This window comes from Nomascus leucogenys, chromosome 5 (assembly GCF_006542625.1).
Source record: "Nomascus leucogenys isolate Asia chromosome 5, Asia_NLE_v1, whole genome shotgun sequence".
In the NCBI taxonomy this organism is placed as follows: Eukaryota; Metazoa; Chordata; class Mammalia; order Primates; family Hylobatidae; genus Nomascus; species Nomascus leucogenys.
The window spans coordinates 71,515,568-71,543,533 of NC_044385.1; the positions used below are offsets into that span (position 1 = coordinate 71,515,568).

The 27,966-nt window shown below is 39.0% G+C and overlaps 1 protein-coding gene across 1 annotated transcript in view; it reads left to right on the forward strand.

Moving 5' to 3' along the window:
* Window positions 1-27,966, forward strand: part of GTF2F2 (general transcription factor IIF subunit 2) — a 168,514-nt gene that overhangs the window by 128,406 nt on the left and 12,142 nt on the right. The window contains exons 6-7 of the mRNA XM_030813355.1: window positions 6,954-7,053; window positions 21,970-22,113. Of these exons, the coding sequence (XP_030669215.1) occupies window positions 6,954-7,053; window positions 21,970-22,113 (244 nt within the window). The remainder of the gene's footprint in view (window positions 1-6,953; window positions 7,054-21,969; window positions 22,114-27,966) is intronic.

Here is a 27,966-nt window from a genome sequence, read left to right on the forward strand (position 1 = left end):
CAAGACTCCGTCTCAAAAAAAAAAAAAAAAAAAGTATTCCCTTTTCACCACATCCACGCCAACATCTATTATTTACTTATTTCATTTTATGTATTTATTTATTTATTTTTTGAGACGTAGTCTCACTCTGTCACCCAGGCTGGAATGCAGTGGCCAGACCTCGGCTCACTGCAAGCTCTGCCTCCCAGGTTCATGCCATTCTCCTGCCTCAGCCTCCCGAGTAGCTGGGACTACAGGCGCCTGCCACCACGCCCGGCTAATTTTTTGTATTTTTAGTAGAGACAGGGTTTCACCATGTTAGCCAGGATGGGCTCGATCTCCTGACCTTGTGATCCACCCGCATCGGCTTCCCAAAGTGCTGGGATTACAGGCGTGAGCCACCGCACCCAGCCTATTTTTTTGTTTTTTAAATTATGGCCATTCTTGCAGGAGTAAGGTGGTATCACATTGTTTGAGCTCAGTTATTCTTGATAATGCCTTTATTTCTCCTTTATCTTACTTACTTAGGCACCACTTTCTATTGAATCTATTTTCAAAATATTTCCTAAATTTGTTTAACTTGAGTCCAACTCCTTTACCATCACTCTGTTCCAAGTGAATATTATCTTTCCTCTGGATTGGTACAGTAGCTTTCCTAGTCAGTGATGTCCATTTTTGCCTCATTCTATTCTGCAAATAGTAGCCAGAGGAATATTTTTAAAACAGAAATTTAATTCCTTGCTTAAAAATTCTCTGATTTTTCATTAATCTTAGGATTTAAAATACTTAACGACAGCCCATATATTTCCTACTTGCCTTCCTAGATTTTACTCTGTGTAAATTCACTTTAAAATTAAGCTTCATGGGCTGGGCGTGGTGGCTCACGCCTGTAATCCCAGCACTTTGGGAGGCCGAGGCGGGTGGATCACGAGGTCAGGAGCTCAAGACCATCCTGGCTAACACAGTGAAACCTTGTCTCTACTAAAAATACAAAAAAAAATTAGCCAGGCCTGTTGGCGGATGCCTGTAGTCCCAGCTACTCGGGAAGCTGAGGCAGGAGAATGGCGTGAACCTGGGAGGTGGAGCTTGCAGTGAGCCGCGATTGCGCCACTGCACTCCAGCCTGGGCTACAGAGCAAGACTCTATCTCAAAAAAAAAAAAAACAGTTAAGCTTCTTGGCTGGGCACGGCGGCTCACACCTGTAATCCCAGATCTTTGGGAGGCTAAGGTAGGCAGATGACTTGAGGACAGGAGTTCGAGACCAGCCTGACCAACATTGCAAAACCCTGTCTCTACTAAAAATACAAAAAATAAAATAAAAATTAGCCAGGTGTGGTGGCGCATGCCTGTAATCCCAAGAATCGCTTTAACCTGGGAGGCAGAGTTTGCAGTGAGCTGGTATCACGCCACTGCACTCCAGCCTGGGAGACAGAGAGAGACTGTCTCAAATTGAATTAAGCTTCCTGAATATAAGCTATTCTGTTAGACAGATACCTATTTTGTTTGTTGGTTTGTTTGTTTGTTTTGTTTTTGAGATGGAGTCTCTGTCACCCAGGCTGGAGTGCAGTGGCCGGATCTCAGCTCACTGCAGCCTCTGCCTCCTGGCTTCAAGCAATTCTCCTGCCTCAGCCTCCCAAGTAGCTGGGAGTACAGGTGTGTGCCACCACACCCAGCTAATTTTTTGTATTTTTAGTAGAGACAGGGTTTCACCTTGTTGGCCAGGATGGTCTCGATCTCCTGACCTCGTGATCCACCTGCCTCGGCTTCCCAAAGTGCTAGGATTACAGGCATGAGCCACCCTGCCCAGCCACCTGTATCCTGTATTTTATTTTTTCCCAAGTATTTTAGTGTTTTTGATGTTATAACTCAGGCAAATAATTTAGGGACAACTTTCAAACTTCACCAACTTGAATTTCCAAGAATACCATTCTGAAGTTACCTAAAATTAAAATTGCAGTTTTTGTTGTTGTTTGTCTGTTCGTTTGTTTTTGAGATGGAGTCTTGCTCTGTTGCCCAGGCATGAGTGTGGTGGCGAGATCTCAGCTCACCACAACCTCCACCTCCTGGGTTCAAGCAATTCTCCTGCCTCAGCCTCCCGAGTAGCCGTGATTACAGGCATGCGCCACCACACCCGGCTAATTTTTTGTATTTTTAATAGAGACGGAGTTTCACCATGTTGGCCAGGCTGGTCTTGAACTCCTGACCTCATGATCCGCCCACCTCAGCCTCCCAAAGTGCTGAGATTACAGGCGCGAGCCACTGTGCCTGGCCTGATTTTTTTAAATAAATGGAGTTTTATTTCATTAGAATGAATACTATTCAAGCTTGACTAAATTTGTTACTTGATACTTAATAGTCTTACATTGTGACAAATAGATATGCTTGATTTATGACTAGAATAGCAATTGTTTTATAGATGTACTGTATGTTTCCAAGCACTTTATGTCTGTAGGGAACACCAGAAGGCATGGTTAGTCCTGGCATTTGAAGAATATGTATTATATTCTGAATTTGCACCAAGTTTTTTTTGTGTTATTTTGTTTTGTTTTTTGTTTTTGTTTTGTTTTGTTTTGGTTTGGTTTTTGTTTTTTGTTTTTGAGACAGAGTTTCGCTCTTGTCGCCCAAACTGGAGTGCAATGGCGCAATCTCAGCTCACTGCAACCTCTGCCACCTGGGTTCAAGCAGTTCTCCTGCCTCAGCCTCCGAGTAGCTGGGATTACAGGTACCTGCCACCACGCCCGGCTAATTTTTTTGTATTTTTAGTAGAGACTGGGTTTCGCCATGTTGGGCAGGCTGGTCTTCAACTCCTGACCTCAGGTGATCCGCCAGTCTCTGCCTCCCAAAGTGCTGGGATTACAGGCGTGAGCCACCACTCCCAGCCAGCACCAAGTATTTTTTTAATGGTTTACAAAACAAAGTAAAATGTAGCCTGGCTGTATCTAAGTGATCAGCCATTATTTTTCTATTTCTGTTTCTTGAAAACAACACTGTGTTTTTAAATTTTCTGAAAAAGTGGAGACTCATTTTTTAAAATGGGCAGGGTAACCTTTTAGCTTGCTCCCAAGTCAGCCTAATACCTCTCTATGTAGTTTGTTGTTCTGCTTTACGAACCACATATTTCCAGATTATATTATTTTGTACAAACCTAGATAAACCTTACCTTGACTTTGAAAGCATATCAAGGTCAGTAATGTTTAATTTAGTACATTGTTCAGTGATGAAATGGAGTTGCCAATTGTTCTTGACACTTCATGAGATAGTGTTAAATGAATTATTTAGTGTTAAGGACCCTGCTAAATTATTTTAAACGATTCAAAGTGAGTTAAAGTATTTTAAGATTTAGTTCTTTGTTATATTTTCAGTTCATACATTAACCTTTTTAGTTTTGAATCATAGTTTTTAGTTTTGAATCACAAATTGTCCTCTTTTAATTAAAACCCTTGTGGTTGCCTTTTAAATGTATAATAGAACAGTTAAATTTTTTAAATGAGTTCTTTATTTTTTTTTTTTTTAAGTCAGTGTTTTCCTTTACATAAAAGGTTAAATGCTTTGAGGATAAAAACTGCATGACACTGTATGAGTGATGAAATTGGCTTTTAGAATTGTTGAATTAAAATTGAAAGGAAAGTATGCTACATACTTTGGATGCGGTGGCTACAAATAAATTCAAGTGTAAGAGTGTGACCAGAATATGCTACCGTTTATAAAGAAGCACTTCACTAAACAAACTGAAACCCTGAGGAATTTTCAAATTGTGAGGTAATGGGAACAATCATTTAATATGGAAGGAAGGAGCTAGTGCTTGCCTCCTTTCTTGAATGTCTCATAAGATCAAATCGTGGAGATGACTGAAACAGGGAAGATAATTTAGCGGCAACATAACAGATTACCGTTTAGAGAGGCCAAACCTCTGAGAGCTGATTGCATTAGAGGGGGATGGGTGGCTAAGATTAGGACACAGGTGTGTTCAGAAACAGGCTGACACTTAGTTGTGTTTCCCACCCACTCCCACCCCCAACCAAGTTAACACATGTAGCTGTCCTGACACTTTGTAAATGTTCCTGTATCTGTCTTCAATCTTTTTTCTCTCTCTAGAGGTTTATCTCTTAGAAGCTTTGACATAACTTTCCTTGGAGGAATCATTTCCACCTAATCTTTTTGCCTTATCTCTTTTTTTTTTTTTTTTGAGACAGAGTCTTGCTATGTCACCCAGGCTGGAGTGCAGTGGCACGATGTTGGCTCACTGCAACCTCCGCCTTCTGGGTTCAAGCGATTCTTGTGCCTCAGCCTCCTGACTAGCTGGGATTGCAGGCATGTACCACCATGCCCAGTTCATTTTTGTATTGTTAATAAAGACGGGGTTTCACCGTGTTGCCAAGGCTGGTCTTGAACTCCTGACCTCAAGTAATCTGCCTGCCTCCACCTCCCAAATTACTGGTGTGAGCCACCACAGCCAGCCCGCCTTATCTCTTATAAGCATGAGCAGCTCTGCTCCAGTTTACTCTCAAAATGCACACCTTGGGATTAATCTTTTTATCAGTATGCAGTTAGTTGTCCTACCATCCCTCCATCACCCTTGTTCATCTTCAGTACTGCAGTTAATTATAGTATTAAATGCTTGTCTTCCACTAGAGCAAGTCTTTACTGCTGTGTCTCCAACCTCTAACCCAGTGCCTGGCAGAAGTGAGTACCCAGTAAACACTTGCTAGATGATTGACAGCAGGAGGCTCCTTCCAGAGTCTGGCTGTGGCAGAGCTGCAGCCAGAGGCAGATACGGGAGAATGGTAGGGAGAACTGGAGAGATACGCAGGGACTAGATCCCAAAGAGTCTTAAAGTCCTATGAAGGAACTTGTGCTGCACCCCGAGAATAGTAAGAGGCCATCGAAGAATCATTAATCTAAATCCATTCTTGTTTTGCACATCTCCCTTCTAGACTCTAGCTAGTTAATTTCTCAGTCTTAGCAGGAAAATTTAATCCATGTTCATAGAAACTCTATGTGGCACATGAAAAGCAAAATATAATTGTAAGTATTATTTATGGTTACATATCCAGTAAGTTTCTAAAGACACTTCCAGAGAATTTTTTGTACTTTATAGAGTAAATCATCTTGTGTATTTAAAGGATAAGCATGGATTTATATGTAATGAATAATTTAAATATTTACATTTCCATACAGAAATGAGTATACTGAATTTGGGAATCTTGGTAAAAACAAAACCTATGGCATTTTTAGATTTCAAATTGAAAAGGCAATTGGTAGATATCTTATATCTTCTCAGCAATTTGATAGTATATACCTGAAAATAAGCAGAAGTAAATAGAGAATTATCTTCATCCAAGGAATTAAATAATAGGAATGTTATACAAACACCTTTTGTACTTAATTCTGCTTTTGAAGGAATTTAAAATGGAAATTGTTTTTAATTTCTATTTTATTAAACCAAAGAATTTAAAGCCCCATTCAAATAAAATAATACATAATGTTAAACTCGTATTATTTTTTAATAACCAGCATTTTTGTGGTTTTCAAATGAACCATCCAAGAAATTACAGTATTTCTTCTCTTTTTAAGAAAGGGTACTTCTTCAGGTTATAAAAGTAATAAATACTTATTGCAGAACATTTAGAAAACAAACAAACTTAAAATGCATCCAGTCTGAGCTCTTCCTTCCCATCTTTCATGCTAGTTTCACCATTTAAAAAAAAAAAACTGCCTTTTTTTTAATTAAAGGCAATCTTCTAACATGGTTTTCAATTTTTTTGCTGTAACCATTGCATCTCACTGCTTCCTATTGGATTCATTTTCCTTCTTACTGAAATAAATTCTTGAGTAGTTTCTCAGTGAGGATCTATAAATAATAAACATAAGCTTTTGTCCAAAAATGCTTATGTTTTACGCTTACTCTTCAATTGTAATCTAACTAGATATGTTGAGCAATTTTCTTAAAAAATTACAATCTTATATTTTGATACCTTGCTGATGAGTTTAAAAGGTACAGTGATAACTTTTGCATCATTAAAAATAGTTGGCTTAGAAAGCTGTACTTTTCCTTCCTTAAAACAGTTTTTTAAATTTACTGTGCTGATATATCAAATGAATTAATTTTCTAAATAAGTAAATGATTATGAGTCTTGCTATACTTAATATAAAACAAAATATCCTAAGATTGCTACTTAAATATACATGTACTAGTCAACTATTATGTTTTATAATATACTGTACATGGTGGCATATATTTTCAAAAGTAGTGTTTTGAGTTTTATCTTCTGAGATATGGTCTCACTCTGTTGCCCAGGCTGGAGTGCAGTGGCACAATCACAGCTCACTGTGGCCTCGACCTCCCAGGCTCAAGTGATCCTACCACCTCAGCCTTTTGAGTAGCTAGGACTACAGGCACTGTGCCTGGCTAATCTTTTTTTCTTAGTTTTTGTAGAGACAGGATCAGTTTAGATGGTGTCCTGCAGTAGTTCTAGAGCAGTGCTGTCTAATAGAGGTTTCTGTGATGATAGAAATATTCTCTCTCTGTGCTGTTCAGTAAACCTTGAGTGTTGATGTATTCTCTTTTTATTTACCTTTATCTTTTATCAGCTGAGTAGACATTTTGAATTAATAACTTGATTTTAGAGCATGTAATTTAAGATGATTTATTTTTACATGAAGATTTTTTTTTCCCCAGAAATTTAAGGCTGATTAGCTTCTTGGTTTTAGTGGTTAAGATTTGCCTATATATTAAGCGGGTGAAAAGTACATTGTGGCATTATAATGAGTTAGTTTGTATGTTTAGCTTGTGTACTGGTTATTGCATTATAGTCACGTATATTCAGTGCATTTTTAAAGTATTAAGGCTAGTGTATCCTCTGAGGTTACCTTTTTATATATTAGTTTTCATTGAATAAGAATTATAGAAATAATAACTTCATATTTCACTCTGCTAAACAAGAGTTTTAATAATGCCTTATATTTTTTTTCAGATTGCAGATAGAAGAGTCTTCCAAACCTGTGAGGCTATCACAACAGCTGGACAAAGTTGTAACAACCAATTACAAACCTGTTGCTAATCATCAATACAATGTAAGTCTTCTGCTTGTCTCTCTTCATTCTTTTATATCTTCATTCTTTTCTGTATCATAGAGTCTTAGGTTTCCAAAGAACCTGAGCATTTACGCACCTTGCCATCAGGTGCTTGAATTACAGTACCTGATCTGGACTTAGTAAGGAATATGACAATTTGCTAAAAGTATAGAAAAGATGTTCACTCTACATTGCAAGTTATATCATGGCAAAAAGAAGGCAACCACTGTTTAAACTACCCTTGATAAATTTTTACAAAGAAGTAAAACACTTCAATTCCCAATGTTGCTGATGTTTTAAATTACAATGTACTAACTAAATATTAGTTTTACTATTTTTAAAAATTATTCTATGCCTTTGTGATGAACCATAAGAAAGTTTTTAATGTGTTAACAAAAAATTTTAAAGGTCATGGAACAGTGGTGATCTTTCTCATTGATTATTACGATCACTTTGCCTGGTTTCAGCTTTTACAGGCATTTTAATGGTCTCATACTACCATGCAAAGTGAGGACCATCTGTACAGTAGTACTCCCTTGTCCACGGTTTCAAAACTTTACTTAGTTTCAGTGACCCACAGTCAACTACAGTCAAAAATATTGAATGGAAAATTCCAGATATAAACAATTCATAAGTTGTAAGTTGTGCAACCTTCTGAGTAGGAGGAAACCTAGCACCATCTTGCTCCATCCCATCCATGATGTGAGTCATTCCTTTGTCCAGTATATCCACATTGTATATGCTACCCACCCATTAGTCACTTAGTAGCCCTCTTGGTTAACAGATCGATCGACACATGCTAAAAAGAAAAAAGAGGCTGGGCGCTGTGGCTCATGCCTGTAATCCCAGCACTTTGGGAGGCCGAGGTGGGCGGATCACAAGGTCAGGAGATCGAGACCATCCTGGCTAATACAGTGAACCCCGTCTCTACTAAAAATACAAAAATTAGCCGGGTGTGGCGGCGTGTGCCTGTAGTCCCAGCTGCTGGGGAGGCTGAGGCAGGAGAATGGGAGGCGGAGCTTGCAGTGAACCAAGATCACGCCACTGCACTCCAGCCTGGGTGAAAGAGCGAGATTCCATCTCAAAAAAAAAAAAAGAAGAAAAAGAAAGAAGAAGAGTGAGTACAGAACACCAAGATATTTTGAGAGAGTGAGAGAGAGAGACCACATTCACAGACTGTTATTACAGTATATTGTTATGGTTATTCTATTTTATTATGGGTTATTTTTGTTAATCTCTTACTGTGCCTAATTTATAAATTAAACCTTATCATAGATATGTATGTATAGGAAAAACCATAATATATAGAGTTTGGTACTATCCACAATTTCAGGCACCAAGTGGGGCAGGGAGGTGTCTTGCAACATATCTCCTGCCAATAAGGGGAAAGTACTGTATATTTATATTTCCAGACATTTTTTATTGTTGTGTATCTTATATGTACTATATGTATTATACAATATACACATTTATTGCATACATATTATGTATACTTTGTGCCAGGTATTGGTCTGAGTGCTTCGTAAGTAATGACACTTAATCTTCATACCAACCCTATGAAGAAACTACAACAGATAAGGTAACAGGCAGAGAGATTGGCTTACCTGAGGTGGTGCAGCCAGTAATTGATCAGTCCGGGTGTTGAACTCAGGCAGTCTAGCTTAGGAGCCATACTGTTAACCACTGTGTATGTTGCTGCTGGTGATTAGCAGTAGCTAAAAGGGCTAAGGGTTTTGGGTTTTGAAATATCTGTAATGTAATAAGTGTGATGGTTTCTTGAAAATAAAATACCCAAGTTAAGTCAAATAGCAATTAACAGTTGGAATTTTGTATCCCACTTTGTTGTTTAAGATTGCATTTGATACTGAGTTTAGGAAGAAAATTTTCTTTAAGACTAGCCTTGGCGGGGCACGGTGGCTCACGCCTGTAATCCCAGGACTTTGGGAGGCCAAGGCAGGTGGATCACCTGAGGTCAGAAGTTCAAGACCAGCCTGGCCAACATGGTGAAACCCCATCTCTACTAAAAATACAAAAATTAGCCAGGAGTGGTGGTAGGCACCTGTAATTCCAGCCACTCGGGAGGCTGAGGCAGGAGAATCGCCTGAACCCAGGAGGCAGAAGTTGCAGTGAGCTGAGATCACACCATTGCACTCCAGCCTGAGGGACAAGAGTGAGACTTCGTCTCAAAAAAAAAAAAAAGACTAGCCTTTAGTATCGTCTCAAAAAAAAAAAAAAAGACTAGCCTTTAGTATCAACATTTATTAAGTGACACAGGATAGCATCTACCAAACTACTACTTTATGATATTTGAATGGTTATTTTATATGAAAGTAGCAAATGCCACTAGGGCTAAGTAGATATCTTAAATGAGTGGAACAATGAAATTTAAGAGTCAGTGTTAGAGACTGTGTGAACTGGAGTGCACATGACCCATATAAATACATTCACATTTTGAAATTGCTACACTATATGAGTTAAACAAACCAGGTAAAAGTTCAACTGCATCCAGCCAAGCTTCCATTTTACAGCCTCTGGTTATGCTTTAGGAGGAAAGTGAACTAAAGAAAAGGACAGGTAAGATGTCAGATGATCCAAAAGAGGTATTTTTCTGTTGTTTTCTGACTTAGATAAATAGATAAAAGTCCACATCTTTGTCCTCTTCCATTCTAGTCTTTTCTACTCTTGGATGGGAATACGTACAGTTTTCTGGAGCTACGTGTAGACAGAGATTCTATTCTGTTTTGTAAAACAGTGTAGATCTTAGTTGTTTTTGCCTTTCTTCTGTAGCTCCTGACTCAGCTTTTTTATCCTTTTGTGGGCCAGGCTTCTCTGTGGTTTCTACCCTTGTGTATGTTTTTATTACAGTGGGTACAAGAAAGACCGCACTTTCATAGGCTGTAAAAAGTTATTACCTTTCCAGAGGGAATTTTGGTAATTTATGTCAAATGCACTATAAAAGGATATATCCTTTGACCTAGCAGTTTTGTGTCTAGGAATTTATTATAGTGAGACCAGTGGTCAATGATATATATACAATAATGTTTCTCTCTACTGTTTTAAGATAGGAAAAGATTGGAAACAAGTGTCCCAAATTGGGGATTCATTAAATAAATATTTTAAGTCATTATTTTTGGATGGTAGGATCTACAGTGATTTTATCCTAATTTTCTTTTTTACAAAATCTTTTCCAATTGTTGAAATTGTCACAGTGAGCACGTATTGCCTGAATTGTTGGTAAGCAATAAAGTTATGTTGGGAAGGGGAAGATTGGAAAGGAAAGAAAGCCAGGGAAGAAAGCCATGATAGTACCCTACTGATTGTCTAAGATTTACCTTCTTTAAACACGTACTTTTTAAATATCCACTTCATGTCTGAGATACATATCCCTGGTGAATAAATTAAGTACAAACATGTTATATTCTGAACTCCTTAGTATATAAAGCTATAGCACCCTCTACAAAGATAATTAACATTGGCCGGGCGCGGTGGCTCACGCTTGTAATCCCAGCACTTTGGGAGGCCGAGGCGGGCGGATCACGAGGTCAGGAGATCGAAACCACGGTGAAACCCCGTCTCTACTAAAAAAAATACAAAAAATTAGCCGGGCGTGGTGGTGGGCGCCTGTAGTCCCAGCTACTCGGAGAGGCTGAGGCAGGAGAATGGCGTGAACCCGGGAGGCAGAGCTTGCAGTGAGCCGAGATTGCGCCACTGCACTCCAGCCTGGGTGACAGAGCAAGACTCCGTCTCAAAAAAAAAAAAAAAAAAAAAAAAAGATAATTAACATTAAGTGACATTTTATTTTAAGATATCAACCTTTGTTAAGGTTGTCATAGTAATGAATCTTTGATTAAGATTTTTACATACAAAGATTGACTATAATCTACCACATTGCATTTGAATGTTTAATCATTATTTCTTTTGGGAGTAAACCAGGATAGGCACCTGCATAGCTTTAAAAAACATTCAGTATTGTAGTATAATACCAACTATAGAAAGAGTATAACATTCTTGTTATTTATTAGAAGAGGACATTGACTTTTAAAAGATTGAGAAACATAAACGAACACAGGTCAGCAAGAATGATTTAGAGGAAACATAATAAAGACTTTTAATAAAAAATTTTAATGTCGAAACGTTTTGAAAGTCTTGCCAGATAAAGTTATATAAACATGAAGCTCAGTGTTTCATTCTAACAATTGAGCTTCTTTGAATGCAATTTTCAGAATAAAAATAAAAATAAAAAAATTTTGTACAAAAAAGTGAAAGAAATGTTCCTACATTTGGTCAGAAAGAAACTACCTTGGGCCGGGCGCGGTGGCTCACGCTTGTAATCCCAGCACTTTGGGAAGCCGAGGCGGGTGGATCACGAGGTCAGGAGATCGAGACCATGGTGAAACCCCGTCTCTGCTAAAAAAAAAAAAATTGACCAGGCGTGGTGGCGGGCGCCTGTAGTCCCAGCTACTTGGAGAGGCTGAGGCAGGAGAATGGCGTGAACCCGGGAGGCGGAGCTTGCAGTGAGCTGAGATTGTGCCACTGCACTCCAGCCTGGGCGACAGAGCGAGACTCCGTCTCAAAAAAAGAAAAAAAAAAAAAAGAAAAAAAAAAGAAACTACCTTGCATTTACCCACAGCTTTTTCACCCACCTATGGCAAATAGATGAATTTACCTGTATATATGTAGAGAAAATATCCAATTTTGTTCTTGGAGCTATTCTAAGAATTAAATTCAGATTTATCTTTTTAGTTCACCAACTATCTGGGTATAATGTCTATCATACTTGTCATTCAGAAACCATCTACTGGGCCAAAAAGAATTATATGATTATTTTTATCTCTTAGAATACTCCATTGAAATCGCACCCCTGAAAACCATCTTCTTACTAGGATATGACATGTCAGGTTTTTTTCCCTAAGTGGCATTTCCTGTACCTTAAATCTTCATTAGGTGTCTGAAACTTGAATCAGTTCACGTAGGTCAGCATTTTCCACAGTAAATTTTTTGTAACATTAACTAGGTGAGAAGGTCATGTAAAAAGGATTCTGTGTTTAAAGAACTTGTAGTTTCTGATTATATCCTCCTCTTAAATTGACACTTCACTTTAATATACTCAAGATTAGGAAGCTTTAGGAATTTGTTTAATCCTGCACTTACAAACATTTGAACATCAAATTTCCCCCATTCTTTGAAGCAGTGAAAACAGACATTGGGAAATAACGGAGATGTCAAAGTATGGTTTACAAGAGGGCCCACTGGGTGAGGGGGAAAATTATTATATTTATATTATAAAATTTATATTTATCTTGTTTGGCACCTAATAAAGGAAAGAAACTGAGCTTTAGAAATAACATGTAGATTGACCCTGGCATCTTTTTGCAACCCCTGTGCTAGTTGGTCATTTTTCAGCAGAAGAGTGGAAATGGGACAGGACAGAGGGGTTGAGCGTTGTGCCTTCATGTTTTCATTCCTTTCAGCTTTTTAGCATTGGTGCTCAATTCAGAGGTTTACAGATTATAGTATCTATTATTAACTAAACTCAGTCTCAACAAATGAACAAATGGCTTTAAAAGATTGCTGCAGAGAAACTGTCAATTAGAGATAATACTAATAAACCAAGCATATGTGAACAAGAAAGTGAAAAAACTGAACTACTCTTGCTTCTAAAAATAGTTTCTTTATCAGTCAATCTTTGAGGTGACAAACAGTGATGATGTAATCAGATCTGAAAAGAACTTGGCCCTTCCAAAAAGGAAATTATCAGTATCATTTTAAATATGGCTTGTCATGCCCTGTCTTTAATGATGACTCAGTTAGTTTCTATGGTGGAATCAAAAACAACTCTTGATATTCCAAGCAGAAAAGAATGTAATGTAGGGAGTTGGTTACAAATGAGTTAGGAATACCAAATGGAAGGGCTGGAGTTGCAAAAGGGAGAAGAGATCAGGAAGCTGCTGCAGAGGTGCTTCTGCAATACAAAAAAAAAGAAGAAAAATCTCCCTCCCTCCCACTTTCATTCTCCTATTGGCAGAACCCCAGCTGGAAACCCACTAGCAAGGGAATCTTGGAAATGTAGCCTGCAGACCTCTTGCTACCCCGCCCTTACCGCCAAGCCTAGAGTTGAAGACTTGTTGCAAAATAACAGGCAAAGTGGCCCCTGACCTTTGCGAGTGTTGTACCTTGTTATATTAGCTTAGCTATTGCTGATACAAAGCTATCATGGTGTGCAGTGTGTTTAAAAACTAAGCATACAGAACATGAAGACAAATAACTGTATTTTGAGAGCAAAATGAAAAGGTATTTTGTAGTTTTGACAAAACTTACTCTTAAAATTATGTATATTTCATTCCTTTAAAATTTTTTATCTTGTGTATGCTTATATCTATTTATAAATACAGTAGTACGTTTGTCCAGTTTATAAAGAGATATATGCATAGTTCATGCTTTAAATTTTTTGCTCACAGAGGTGCATAATGAAAGTATAGAGTCAGCTGATGCATAAGGTTCTTTACAACTCTTTCCCACTTTGAATCCAAGTAAGGGTGACTCTGTGTGTTCCGGCTGACTTTGTGAACATCGTATCTAGCATATGTAAATTTCATAGCAATTCTTTTATGTATTTCATGGCCTTTTATAAACTTTCTCGTAAGGAATTCCTTTTCTTATAAGGAATCATGTCCTCTGTTGTCTAGACATTTGTTTTCAGTGTTGCGTATACTAGAATCACCTGGGAAGCTTTTAAAGAAGAAAAATAGGCCGGGTGCGGTGGCTTACACCTGTAATCCCAGCACTTTGGGAGGCCAAGGCAGGTGGATTACCTGAGGTCAGAAGTTCGAGACCAGCCTGACCAACCTGGTAAAACCCTGTCTCTACTAAAAATACAAAATTAGCTGGGTATGGTGGCACATGCCTGTAATCCCAGCTACTTGGGAGGCTGAGGCAGGAGAATTGCTTGAACTGGGGAGGCAGAGGTTGCAGTGAGCCAAGGTCGCACCACTGCACTCCAGCCTGGGCAACAAGAGCGAAACTCCATCTCAAAAAAAAAAAAAAAAAAAAAAAAAAAAAAAAAAAAAAAAAAAAAAAAAAAAAAAAAAAAAACAGAAAAATACCCTCAGAAATTGATTTGGTTAATCTAATGGGAAGGCCAACCATCTTAAGTTTTTAAGCTTCTTGGGTAATTCTAGTATGCAGCCACTGAACCAAAGAGGGGAGAACTTTTTATGGTTCTGCCATCTCCTGTTGCGGGTGGGGTGTTCGGTAATGGTACTTAGAAGGAAACCTTCCCGGCAAACCTATAACTTTTTTTTTTTTTTTTTTTTTTTCAGACGGAGTCTCGCCCTGTTGCCCAGGCTGGAGTGCAATGGCACAATCTCGGCTCACTGCTGCAAGCTCCGCCTCCCGGATTCACGCCATTCTCCTGCCTCAGTGTCCCAAGTAACTGGAACTACAGGCGCCCGCCACCACGCCCAGCCAATTTTTTAATATTTTTAATGGAAATGGGGTTTCACCGTGTTAGCCAGGATGGTCTCGATCTCCTGACCTCATGATCCGCCCATCTCAGCCTCCCAAAGTGCCGGAATTACAGGCGTGAGCCACCGTGCCCGGCCAAACCTAGAACTTTTAAAAAGAATTAATATTTCTTATTTTTGTTAGAATTTCTGCCCCACAGTTTGAAAAAATAAGCTTTCTCTCTCTCATTTTTTTTTTTTCTTATTTCTGGTAAAAGCTCTTGGCCAGAAAGAACTCGAAAACCTTAACTGTGCTCAGATAGGTAAGAGAGAAAAAAGAAAAGCTTACTTAGTAAACTGGTTGTTGAGGTAAACCCCCAGGAACTAGAAAGGAAATTCATTTTTATGCATATATGCTCTATTTCCTTCAGTGTGGCAGCCGACTGTGTTAGTCTGCAGAACTAAGATTTAGGGTTTGAGTGGTTGATCTTATAAAGTTCTATGCATAAATTTGAATTTTCCTAAATAAAAAGGATGTTTGTAGGACTATATCATGAGGGCTTTTCAGTAATATTTGCCTGTTATAATATATAGTATAAGTATACTACATGCTTTGTCCATTTGAATTTGCACACAAAGGACTGACCAATTCTAAAGACATAATTTCCTCCCAAGAGATAATGACACACTAGGCAGAAATAGAAGCATTAGTTGAGGGGAGGGGGAATAATATCTCATAAGGATTTAACATGCAGAACCATGATATTCAAAGCTGTCATGCTCACTTCAAAAGTTAAAAGCCTTTACAAAGACTGCCTTGACAAAACAGAGTATTTCTGCAAACAATAATCTAGAAGTTTATAGATGTCTGTATTATAAATTTTAATTGGTAGTGGGTGGCATTTATAATTTTAGTCAGTGATTACAGTTTCAGTAATGATGGTTGAACATATATATACCACATCCACAAAGGATTTTCAACATTTGGTTGCATTTTAGTCAAGAATAGGCTGGGCGTGGTGGCTCACACCTGTAATCCCAGCACTTTCAGAGGCTGAGGCGGGTGGATCACTTGAGTTTGAGACCAGCCTGGAGTTTGAGACCAGCCTGGGCAGTATAGCCAGACCTATCTCTTAAAAAAAATTTTAAAAATTGGCTGGGTGTGGTGGCATGCCCCTGTAGTTCCAGGAATTCGAGAACAGCCTGGCCAACGTGGTGAAACCCTGTCTCTCTAATAAAAATACAAAAATTAGCCAGGCATGGTTGCACACACCCGTAATCTCAGCTATTCAAGAGGCTGAGGCAGGAGAATCACTTGAACATGGGAGACGGAGGCTGCAGTGAGGTGAGATTGCACCACTGCGCTCCAGCCTAGGCAATAGAATGAGACCCCATCTCAAAAAAAAAAAAAAGGTTTGGGGGCCGGGTGCGGTGGCTCAAGCCAATAATCCTAGCACTTTGGGAAGCCGCAGTGGGCGGATCATGAGATCAGGAAATCAAGACCATCCTGGCTAACACAGTGAAACCCTTTATCTACTAAAAATACAAAAAATTAGCCGGGTGTGGTGGCATGCGTCTGTAGTCCCAGCTACTCGGGAGGCTGAGGCAGGAGAATCACTTGAACCTGGGAGGCGGAGGTTGCAGTGAGCCGAGATAGCATCACTGTACTCCAGCCTGGGCGACAGAGCAAGACTCCATCTCAAAAAAAAAGAGGAATAATTTGTGTTCTGTAGTGAAAATTAATTGTATATGATGGATTTTTTGGTAAAAATTTGTAACTGAAGACTAAAGTACATTGTGAATTGACATTTATTTCTATACAGTCAGTTGCTCAGTGATCTGTGATCATTGGATAGAAGATTGGTAATTAAAATTCACACAATATAAAAGCTGTTTCTACTCCAGTCTTACTAAGATTTGTAGTGGCTGCCAACAAGTTAGATATCTGACTGCTTTAATATCATTTCCTTACAGTGCCTAAGCTCCACTAAGAAACGAAATGCCCAAAAGGCAAAGAGCTAAAAAGAGAAGAAATAACATTATCTCAAAAGTGTAATCTTCTCCTAAATAGAATAGTTCATATCATTGGTAGTTTATTTGTACAGTTGATTTTATTCGTAATGTCAAGTTGTGAATATAGTATTAAGATTACCATTTCTGCACTGTTTAGTTTTAAAAAATTACCTCAGTGACCTTGGTTTTGTCCTAACTATAAGTTATTAATAACTTAATGGCCATGGAAATTATTTAAATCCCCTTCGATAATTACACATACACTGAAACTACTTATCTGATACCACAGAGCAGAATTTGGATTATGAGCCTGTCTTAGACATTATCAAAAAAAAAATTTAACTGGCTGGGTGCAGTGGCTCATGCCTATAATTCCAGCACTTTAGGATGTCAAGGTTAGAAGATCACTTGAGGCCAGGAGTTTGAGACCAACCTCAGCAGTTTAGCCAGACCCTATCTCTTCAAAAAAATTTTAAAAATTGACTGGGTATGGTGTCATGCCCCTGTAGTTCCAGCCACTTGGGAGGCTGAGGCAGGAGAATAATTTGATCCTAGGAGGTTGAGACTGCAATGAGCTATGATCACACCACTGCACTCTAGCCTGGGTGACAGAGTGAGATCCCATCTCTAAAATTAGTTAACTAATTAAAATAAAACAATAATATTTTTGTAGTACAGTATTAGTTAAATCTTTAATTTATTTTTGAGACAGTGTCTCACTCCGTTGTCCAGGCTATAGTGCATTGGTGCATTCTCAGCTCACTGCAGCCCCTGCCTCCTGGGCTCAAGTGATCCTCCTACCTCAGCCTGCCAAGGAGCTGGGACTACAGGTGAGTGCCACCACGCCCGGCTAATTTTTGTAATTTTTGTAGAGGCTGGGTTTTGCCATGTTGCCCAGGCTGGTCTTGAACTCCTGAGCTCAAGCGATCCACCCACCCCGGCCTCCCAAAATGCTGGGATAACAGGTGTGAGCCACTGCGCCCAGCCTAATCTTTATTTTGTTATCTATTTATTTATTGTCTTAGAGACAGAATCTCACTCTGTTGCCTAGGCTGGAGTGCATGAGTGGCATGATCATAGCTCACTGCAGCCTCAACTTCTTGGGCTCAAGTAATCCTCCTGCCTTAGCCTCCTGAGTGGCTGGGATTACAGGCTTGTTCATGGCTAATTTTGTAGAGATGGATCTCACTTTATTGCCCAGACTGGTCTCAAACTCTTGGTCTCAAGTGATCCTCCCACCTTGGCCTCCCAGAGCACTGGGATTACAGGTGTGAGCCACCATGTGTGGCCATAAATTTTGTTTTAAAACAATCTTCTATAAATTATCCCATAGTTAAACAGGCCCTGAGGACATTAAAGAGATGTTCTGTTTTTATTTTTAAATAAATTTAAATAAATGTAGGATTAAATTTAAAGTACTTAAATTTTTCTAGTGAGGAATATTTCTGTTTTGTTCTTGCTATCGTTATTTTGTATGTCTGGGTTTTCAGACTAAATTTTTTTTTTTTTTTTTTTTTTTGAGACAGAGTCTCACTCTGTCGCCCAGGCTGGAGTGCAGTGGCGCCATCTGGGCTCACTGCAAGCTCCGCTTCCCAGGTTCACACCATTCTCCTGCCTCAGCCTCCCAAGTAGCTGGGACTACAGGCGCCCGTCACCATGCCTGGCTAATTTTTTGTATTTTTAGTAGAGACAGGGTTTCACCGTGTTAGCCAGGATGGTCTCAATCTCCTGATCTCGTGATCTGCTCGCCTCGGCCTCCCCAAGTGCTGGGATCACAGGCATAAGCCACTGCGCCCGGCTTACAGACTACATTTTTAAGAGTTTTTGTTTGCTACAGATTGTATAGTCAGGGTACCTTGAAACTATGCTTCCAGATGGCTATCCTCAAGCTTTGGGCTCGAATAAACTATATAGTTAATTTTATTTTCTGAATCTCATTACTTAAGATTGACATATGCCTGTCAAGGACAATAACTACCATGGTTTCCAGTGCTTTGATGAAACCAAACGCCATGCATCTGAGGTTTTATGTTGTTGGAATATTCATTGTATCCCTGGGGGTCGCAGCTCTCTATAAGTTGGCTGTGCTGAACCAAGAAATAAGGCATATGCAGATTTCTTCAGAAATTAGGATTCCATGAAAGATATTGAGATGAGGAAGGCTGGTATCTTTCAGAGTGCAAAGTGGTTTGGGAATATAAAGAATTTGCTTGGATTGAATCACATGGAAGTTTGTCACTGACTTGTGTTCGTGAACTATGAAACATGAATATCTAGGCTGAGAAAGAGTTCATCTTGATAAGTAAACAATTAAATATTTTAGACAGAAAAAAAGAACAGTTTTTGTTCACTAGGCAAATGTAGAGGTAAGCTGCAGTGCCCCCAGGATTACTAAACCAGTGATGTGCATGTTAACACAAAAAGAAAAGCATGTATTTTTAGTCTGTTTTTCTAATTTTAAAGAGAAAGCACCAACATTAACCTCAATTTGAGATTGAAGCATGTAAACCAAGATTTTTTTTTTTTTTTTTTTTTTTTTGAGACAGAGTCACTCTGTTGCTGAGACTGGAGTGTAGTGGCACGATCTTGGCTCACTGCAACCTCTGTCTCCTGGCTTCAAGTGATTCTGCTGCCTCAGCCTCCCTAGTAGCTGGGAATACAGGCGTGTGCCACCACGCCCAGCTAATTTTTTTGTATTTTTAGCAGAGACTTGGCCGTGCTGGTCTTGAACTCCTGACCTCAAATGATCCACCCACTTTGTCCTCCCAAAGTTGCTGGGATTACAGGCATGAGCCACTGCGCCTGGCCCCATGATTGTTTGAAAAATCTGGGTAGAATTCGGTAATTTTCTTACTACTAATTACAACTTAATCTGACCCTTACTCTTATCCCTAGTGTTGATTTTAAAGTTCTTTTCTAATTTATTAATTTTTACCTTTGATTCAGGTCCCCTTGCATCTGACACGTGACTCTGGGTTGGGACAACTTGATAACAACACTTAAAAAGTTTTCTCTCCACAGCCAACTAGAATGTGTGCCCTCTGTAAAGTAGGTCATCTTACTTTACCAGTGGGCTTATTTGAAAACATTTTTCTTGTTAAACTTCCTAGCTTCTCCAATCATTTTACACAAGAAACAGCCTACTAGAAGTGGAAACTGAGTATACCATCACTTCTCTTTGCTAGTTCCTGAATTTAACTTGAGACTGAGGCCGGGTGTGGTGGCTCACACCTGTAATCCCAGCACTTTGGGAGGCTGAGGTGAGCGGATCACGAGGTTAGGAGTTCGAGACCAGCCTCGCCAACATAGTGAAACCCTGTCTCTACTAAAAATACAAAAATTAGCCGGGCATGGTGGTGCACACCTGTAATCCCAGCTACTCGGGAGGCTGAGGCAGGAGAATCACTTGAACCCAGGAGATGGAGGTTGTGGTGAGCCGAGATTGCACCACTGCACTCCAGCCTGGGCAACAGAGTGAGACACCATCTCAAAAAAAAAAAAAAAAAAATTGAGACTGGCTGGATTTCAGTCTTCCCTAACAGTACAATCTGTGTCATTCATTTGCATTTTTTTTTAGCATGATGATCTTGTCCTAGGTAGCTCTTTGTCCATTACTGTATTTAAAACACTCAAGGCCCTTCCCTCTCTAATCATTTTAATCCATTTAAAGCCATTTTATAAAGAAAAAGCTGTCTTACTCCCCCCATATCTTAGCGCAATGCCTAGCATATAGTCATGCTTTATCTGCTGAAGCTCAATGGAGTTTGAGTTTTACTCCCAGTTTGTACATATCAAAAAATGAAGATGATTGAGTCCTTTCCCTTAGTCTCACTCCCAACTTTATTTAATTGAAAAGTAGATACTCAAGGTTGTCAGAGTTACCTTTTACCACTAATTTGACAGTCTCTCATAAGGCATATTTTTAGTTTTAATATCAATAATCAATAGAAACTAAATTTTATCCTTTTATAACAAATCTTTATTGTTAAAATAGAGTAAGCCTAACTACCTGAGGCTGAGATTTGTGGAATAATTTATTTGTAAGTTTTTAAATGTATCCCATTGTTTTCGAAGCTAGTCCCCAGATTATAATTATTCCAGCTGACTCACAGGACATTCTTCTCTGGCAGTTTCCACCCAACCTACTGATGCTTTCTTCACTAGGTTGGCCTCTTCAACAAGTTCCTGATGGTTTATACAAGTAAAGTGTTCCTAAAAAGAAACAAACAAATGTCTCAACTAAGTAATAGAACAGAACTTGCATGTTTTCAGTAAAAAGGGTGATGTTTTACAATTGAACAGTCCCAAGATAGTAGGAGGGAACTTCTTCATTGTGTTAGTGCCACTGCTTTTTAAGCTGGCATGCATGGAGGTACACAAAACTGCAGGATAAACATAACACATGGTCCTGAAGTGTCATTTTTATTTGGATAGTAGATACTGTATTTTTTATTTCCATGTTAAAAAAATAAAGATGTATTATACAGGTGAATTTAGAGGTCACATGAAGTTTTAAATGGGAATTTCAGAAAAATGGTTTGCTTGTGTCTGAGGTGGTAAGTATATACTTACCCCTTTCTCTTGTTAAACTAACTTTATTGTATGGGAGGAGAAACAGGTTCAAGGAGGTTGCACAGGGTCAGGATGAGAAAAGGTCCATGTCCTTTCCTTTTTACCAATGCTTCCCAAACTTTTCACTCCGTAAAGAACCTGTTCTATAATCTGCCTGCCTCCAAGAACCCCATGTTTGAAAGACATTACCTACAAAACTGCATCTGTTAGGTAAACTGTTTTACTGTTAATCAAAAACAAAAGCACTACAAATTAGAGTTTTTGATCAACACAAGATAACCAGTTAACCACAGTAAATTGATACAATTTTGGCAAAAGGCCTTTTTGGGGGGAAATGGACACATTATGCATTACATAAAGCTTTAGGGGATAATGAAAGTGACTGGAATTATTACTAACTTAGAGCCTTAAAGATATGGGGACCCCCAGGAGTAACAGGTCCCAGGTTCTGAGCTACTGTTCAGAGGCCTGCTGCCTCGAAATTTACAATCTAGTCGTTAATGGATGACTCAAAAGAGAGTGCCTGGGCAAGCACAGTGGCTCACGCCTGTTATCCCGACACTTTGGGAGGCTGAGGCGGGTGGATCACCTGAGGTCAGGAGTTCCAGGCCAGCCTAGCCAACATGATGAAACCCCGTCTCTACCAAAACTACAAAAAATTAGCCAGGCATGGTGGCAGGCACCTGTAATCCCAGCTACTCGGGAGGCTGAGGCAGGAGAATCGCTTGAACCCAGGAGGTGGAGGTTGCAGTGAGCTGAGATCATGCCACTGCATGCCTGGACAACAAGAGAAAAACTCTGTCTCAAAAAAAAAAAAAGAGAGAATGCCTGTGTTTCAGAGTGAGCATGTTGAATTGATGCTTTTATTTCCTTTGCTGTTTGCATATAGATTGAATATGAAAGGAAAAAGAAAGAAGATGGAAAGCGAGCTCGAGCTGATAAACAACATGTTTTAGACATGCTATTTTCAGCCTTTGAGAAACATCAATACTATAATCTTAAGGACTTGGTGGACATCACAAAACAACCTGTGGTATGTATATGTTCATACTGATCCTTTGAATATGCCCTCTTTCCTTAACACGACATTACTGAAAGTGTGTCATACATGATTTAGTTCACATTTACCTACGCTAATGACTAATTTTATGACAACACTCAGAAAAGATGTCTTAATGCAGCCATTTTTTGGTAACATCAGCTTTTATTTTACATTTTAGTACTCTTAATAATTATGAAGAAAAGAAATTATCCTCATGTTCATTTATTCTTGACATTAAGCCTGAAATCTGTTGATACCATTTCTGGTCTTTATTTTGTTTCCCTATCTTCCTCTGAAAAAGCTTAACTCCTTCCCTTTTTTTGGAAAACATGCCTCATAGAAAAATCACATTCTTTAAAGAATTACACTGTTTCGTCATTGTGGGAGGGTTTATCCCTGTCTTGTGAATTGTTCTCTGTGGATTTTTTTTTTTTTTTTCATTAGAATCTACGTAGGTCCTTTTAAACCTGAGCTGAACTGCACTTTCAAATTATGCTTGCAGAGATTGTGATTAGGTTGGCCTGTTCCCCATTTTTAAGGACAAATTTAACAAATTCGTATTTTAGAAAGTTTATCTTTGTTTTATAAATAGTCATTTTTATCTCTTCTCTAGGCTTTTGTGCATTTACTAGTAATTTGCATTAATAATCCATTTAAAATGATGGTAACAATAAGAAATCCAAATTCTTTCTCTAGTCTTTGACTCACATTGTTTTCCATTTAACTTTTTCCACCATATGTCACCAGAGTATCAGATTGAGTATTTACTTATAAGTTTAAGAAAATTGAATGGAAACCCTTTTATCTCATTTCCTTTACCATTTTGTCTACTCTGCCGGTATACTCAAGAATATGTTGATTCTTGCTGCTCCATTTATTGGTTTCAGAATATGTAACAATAACCAATTTTTTTTTTTTTTTTTTTTTTTGAGACGGAGTCTCGCTCTGTCGCCCAGGCTGGAGTGCAGTGGCGCAATCTCGGCTCACTGCAAGCTCCGCCTCCCGGGTTCACGCCATTCTCCTGCCTCAGCCTCTCCGAGTAGCTGGGACTACAGGCGCCCGCCACTACGCCCGGCTAATTTTTTTGTATTTTTAGTAGAGACGGGGTTTCACCGTGGTCTCGATCTCCTGACCTCGTGATCCGCCACCTCGGCCTCCCAAAGTGCTGGGATTACAGGCGTGAGCCACCGCGCCCAGCTAAAAAATATCTTAACATAACCAAATAACCTATTTGTGAAAGGACTTGATTTTTTTTTTATTTATACAAAGCTTTAGGAAATGATTTATGAAATTTTAATGTTCATTATACAGTTTCTCTTGCAGAGATTTCTTTACTATTATACATCAACCCATCACTTTTTGTTAAGAAATTAATTTAAATTCCAAAAGATTTACTTTTTAATAAGAAGAAAGTGCTCATGGTGCAGTATTATCAATTCATCCCAATGACTTCACTCCTTTTGGCATCAAAGTCTTAGAAAGAGCATTCTAAGCTCGATTGAAATTTTTTTTTTAAATAGAATAACTCATTAGCTAAGCTGTGTTTCTTCTGGTTTTAATGAAATGTATCTTTATATTTATATATATAAATATATCTATGAAAAGACCATTCTAGAAACTCTGAAAACAGATAAGAGATTCTCATGGAATTAAACACAAAAAGTTAGATATGGAAAATAATCACTTGTAGAGGGGCATTCAGATGATACTAGGGAAAGCAGGTTCTTTGCCTTCACATGGGATATAAGGTTTATTCATTTTGCATCAAAGAACAAGGATTACTAGTGTGTCTTTTGGTTTTGATTCTTAAGATATTTTTTATATGGTAGTACTCAGTGAATCTCTTACAACAGAGCTTCTTAATTCCTAACCACTGGATAGACTTTGGGGATCCATTAACTTCCTGAAAATACACAAAAATGTATGGATTTTTCTGGGGAACATATCATCCATAGTTTGTATCAGATTCTCATAGAAGCCACTGATCTCGAAACTAACTTTTTTAATAATAATTTTATTATTTAGAGACTAAATTGCCTCAGTAAGCATAAGATTCTTGAAGGCAGAGTTGTATGCTATTCCTATCCCTAAATATTCATATACCTCGTAGTGTAAAAGATGGTAAAAATTCAGCAAATATCTCATGAATTGATTTGAAAAAAGAAAATCCTCAGTCTCCAAGGACCACCATATTTTCTTCAGATGGATTTTGGCAGACTTCTCACATCATTTATAGTGAGGTTGGGGGAAAGAGCCAGTGCCAAGAAAGTGTGGAATGCCTTCCCCAGGCTGGGGGTAGGCCAGAGGTGGTTACGTCCACCTAGAGGAGAGGGCAGGAAGTGGTCAGCATGGATTCCAGTCCATTGACTGGGAAAGAAAATTGCCAAAGTCTAGCTCTCCCCCAAGTAGGCAACTATCCCCCTTTAAAAGGATTCCAGGACATAAGTGAATCTGTACTAATGGTCATCAGTACCCGAGAGACTTGAGGAATCTATTCTAGCATGAAGATCAACGGTCCAGGAAAGGCAGTGTTCTGGTATAATAGAAAGAACCTGGATTTGGAGTATAAAATCTCAGTTCAAGTCCCAGCTCTACCATTTAGCCAAATAGTCCTGGACAAGGTACTTAAATATATTTAATACATTACTTATATATTTAATATTTAGTTCACTTAACATATGTAATATAAAATTTACCAATATTTTCAAATTATAATTTATTTTGGGAGGTGGGGGGGTTTTATTTGTTTGTTTGTTTGTTTTTGAGATGGAATCTTGCTCTTGTTGCCCAGGCAGGAGTGCAATGGCACAATCTCTGCTCACTGCAACCTCCACCTCCTGGGTTCAAGCGATTCTCCTGCCTCAGCCTTCTGAGTAGCTGGGATTATAGGCGCCCACCACCACACCTGGCTAATTTTTGGATTTTTAGTAGAGATGAGGTTTCACCATGTTGGCCAGGCTGGTTTTGAACTCCTGACCTCAGGTGATGTACATGCCTCAGTCTCCCAAGATTACACGAGATTACACGTGAGCTACCGTTCCTGGCCAAAACCTTCATTTCTATGAGCAAAATTATTGGCTAGAGAAACTTTGCTTAGGGCCCGTCTTTTTCTCGTTTGCCAGTATGTGACTTACATAAGCAACTAGAAAGAGTGAAAGTTACTCATCAAGGAAGCCAAGCTTTGGTAACTGATATAAAGTCAGGGACATAGTATCCATTTAAAGATATATTATCTTAGTCTGTTTTTTGTTACTTATAACAATACCTGAAGCTGGGCAATTTTTAAAGCAAAATAATTTGTTTCTTAAAATTTTGGAGGCTGAGAAGTCCAGGATCAAAGGGCCACGTCTTGTAAGAGGCTTTTTGCATCACATAGTGAGGAGGCTGAGCGTGCTAGCTCAGGTGTCTCTTCCTCTTCCTCTTTTTATAAAGCCACCAATCCCACTCCCATGATAACCCATTAATCTATGAATGGGCAGAACCCCCATAACCTAGTCACCTCTCAAAGGCCCAATTCTTACTACTGCCACATTGAGAATTAAGTTTAACATGAGCGTTAGAAGGGACAGATATACAACCATAGCAGGTATTTTTATATGGTTTAACTTCTGGATTTTTTCCCCCTCAAAAATAGAAGATTACAGGAGGCCTATTATTTCTCCCTGATACTCTGATTTTTAACCTTGAATGAGTTATGTCTAGCTTTTTTCATATTTTATCTGTCAAATAGAAGCATATATAGCGTTTCCTTTGAAGATACAAACCATTAAAAACTTTATCTAATTGCTCCCTTTGAAACACCAAACTGCCAATACCACTCTGAGCTTCAACACTCTGTTTTCTATCTAACAGCATTCATTTACCAGTGTTCCTCTACAGCATACTTGTATTAAAAAGTGTCATTGAAAACTAGCCCTGATTGGCCGGGCACGGTGACTCACGCCTGTAATCCCAGCACTTTGGGAGGCCGAGGTGAGCAGATCACGAGGTCAGGAGATCGAGACCATCCTGGCTAACACGATGAAACCCCATCTCTACTAAAAATATAAAAAATTAGCCAGGCGTGGTGGCCAGCCCCTGTAGTCCCAGCTACTCGGGAAGCTGAGGCAGGAGAATGGCGTGAACCCGGGAGGCGAAGGTTGCAGTGAGCAGAGACTGTGCCACTACACTCCAGCCTGAGCAACAGAGTAAGAAAAAAAAGAAAACCAGCGCTGATTATAACTGGACCTCTTAATTTCCTTTTGCACCACCTACCCAATTTCAGGTCAGGATTCAGAGAATTTTATTTTTATTTTATTTTATTTTACTTTATTTTTGAGACAGTCTTGCTCTGTCACCCAGGCTAGAGTGCAGTGGTGCAATCTCGGATCACTGCAACTTCTGCCTCCTAGTTCAAGCGATTCTTCTGCCTCAGCCTTCTGAGTAACCGGGATTACAGGCGCCCACCACCACACCCAGCTAAATGTTTTTTTTTTTTTCTTTCTTGAGACAGAGTCTTGCTCTGTCCTCAAACTTGAGTGCAGTGGCACGATCTCAGCTCACTGCAACCTCCGCCTCCCGGGTTCAAGAAATTCTCCTGCCTCAGCTCCCCGAGTAGCTGGGACTACAGGCATGCACCACCGTGCCTAGCTAATATTTGTATTTTTAGTAGAGATGGGGTTTTGCCATGTTGGCCAGGCTGGTCTCAAACTCCTGACCTCAGGTGATCTGCTCATCAGGCAGGCTGCTTTCTAATTTCTATATTATTAAGAATCATCGGCCGGGCGCGGTGGCTCACGCTTGTAATCCCAGCACTTTGGGAGGCCGAGGCGGGCGGATCACGAGGTCAGGAGATCGAGACCCCGGTGAAACCCCGTCTCTACTAAAAATACAAAAAAAAAAAAAAAATTAGCCGGGCGTAGTGGCGGGCGCCTGTAGTCCCAGCTACTCGGAGAGGCTGAGGCAGGAGAATGGCGTGAACCCGGGAGGCGGAGCTTGCAGTGAGCCGAGATTGCGCCACTGCACTCCAGCCTGGGCGACAGAGCGAGACTCCGTCTCAAAAAAAAAAAAAAAAAAAAAAAAGAATCATCATCATTAATCCTAAACCAGGTATGTACAGAGTAGAATTTAAGCTTTATCTTAGTTCAGTTTCTACTCCAAAAGGAAAAATAGGTATTTTTAATGTTTGAAGCTTATTCCCAAATTTACTACTACTTAATAACTGCTGTTTTTATTATAATGCTTTGCAGTGAAATATATTCACTTGCTTCCTTTTTTCATCTTTTCATTTTTCCTATAACTGGAAATTTTTATTTTTAAATTTTTACATTTTTATATTTTAAATATAAATTTTTTATATTTAAAAAAAGACAATTTCCCAACAGAGCATATTAATGACAGCCCTCTTTAAGACTTCTCTTTTAAAAATAATTATTTGCTAACTTATGAAATAGAGCCTTAATTAAAAGTTTTAGAATATGAAATGTGATGTAAAATAAACTATTAACTATGTTGACTATAAGTGGGTGAAATTTAAAAACATTTATAAAATTTTAATACTTTCTTTTTGAATAGTGATTCTAATAGAAGGACCAATGATCTACTACCAACTTTATTATGGAACAGTAACATTTTCCCTTTTAACTTCTTATATGGTTTTGTTTTGGCTCTTCTTAAAAAAAAAACAAAAAACAAAAAACAGGGTCTGGACAGGTGAGGTGGTTCATGTGAGTAATCCCAGCGCTTTGAGATGCCGAGGTGAGAGGATTGCTTGAGCTCAGGAGTTCAAGACCAGCCTGGACAACATGGTGAAACCCCAACTCTACAAAAAATACAAAAATTAGCTGGGAGTGGTGGTGCACACCT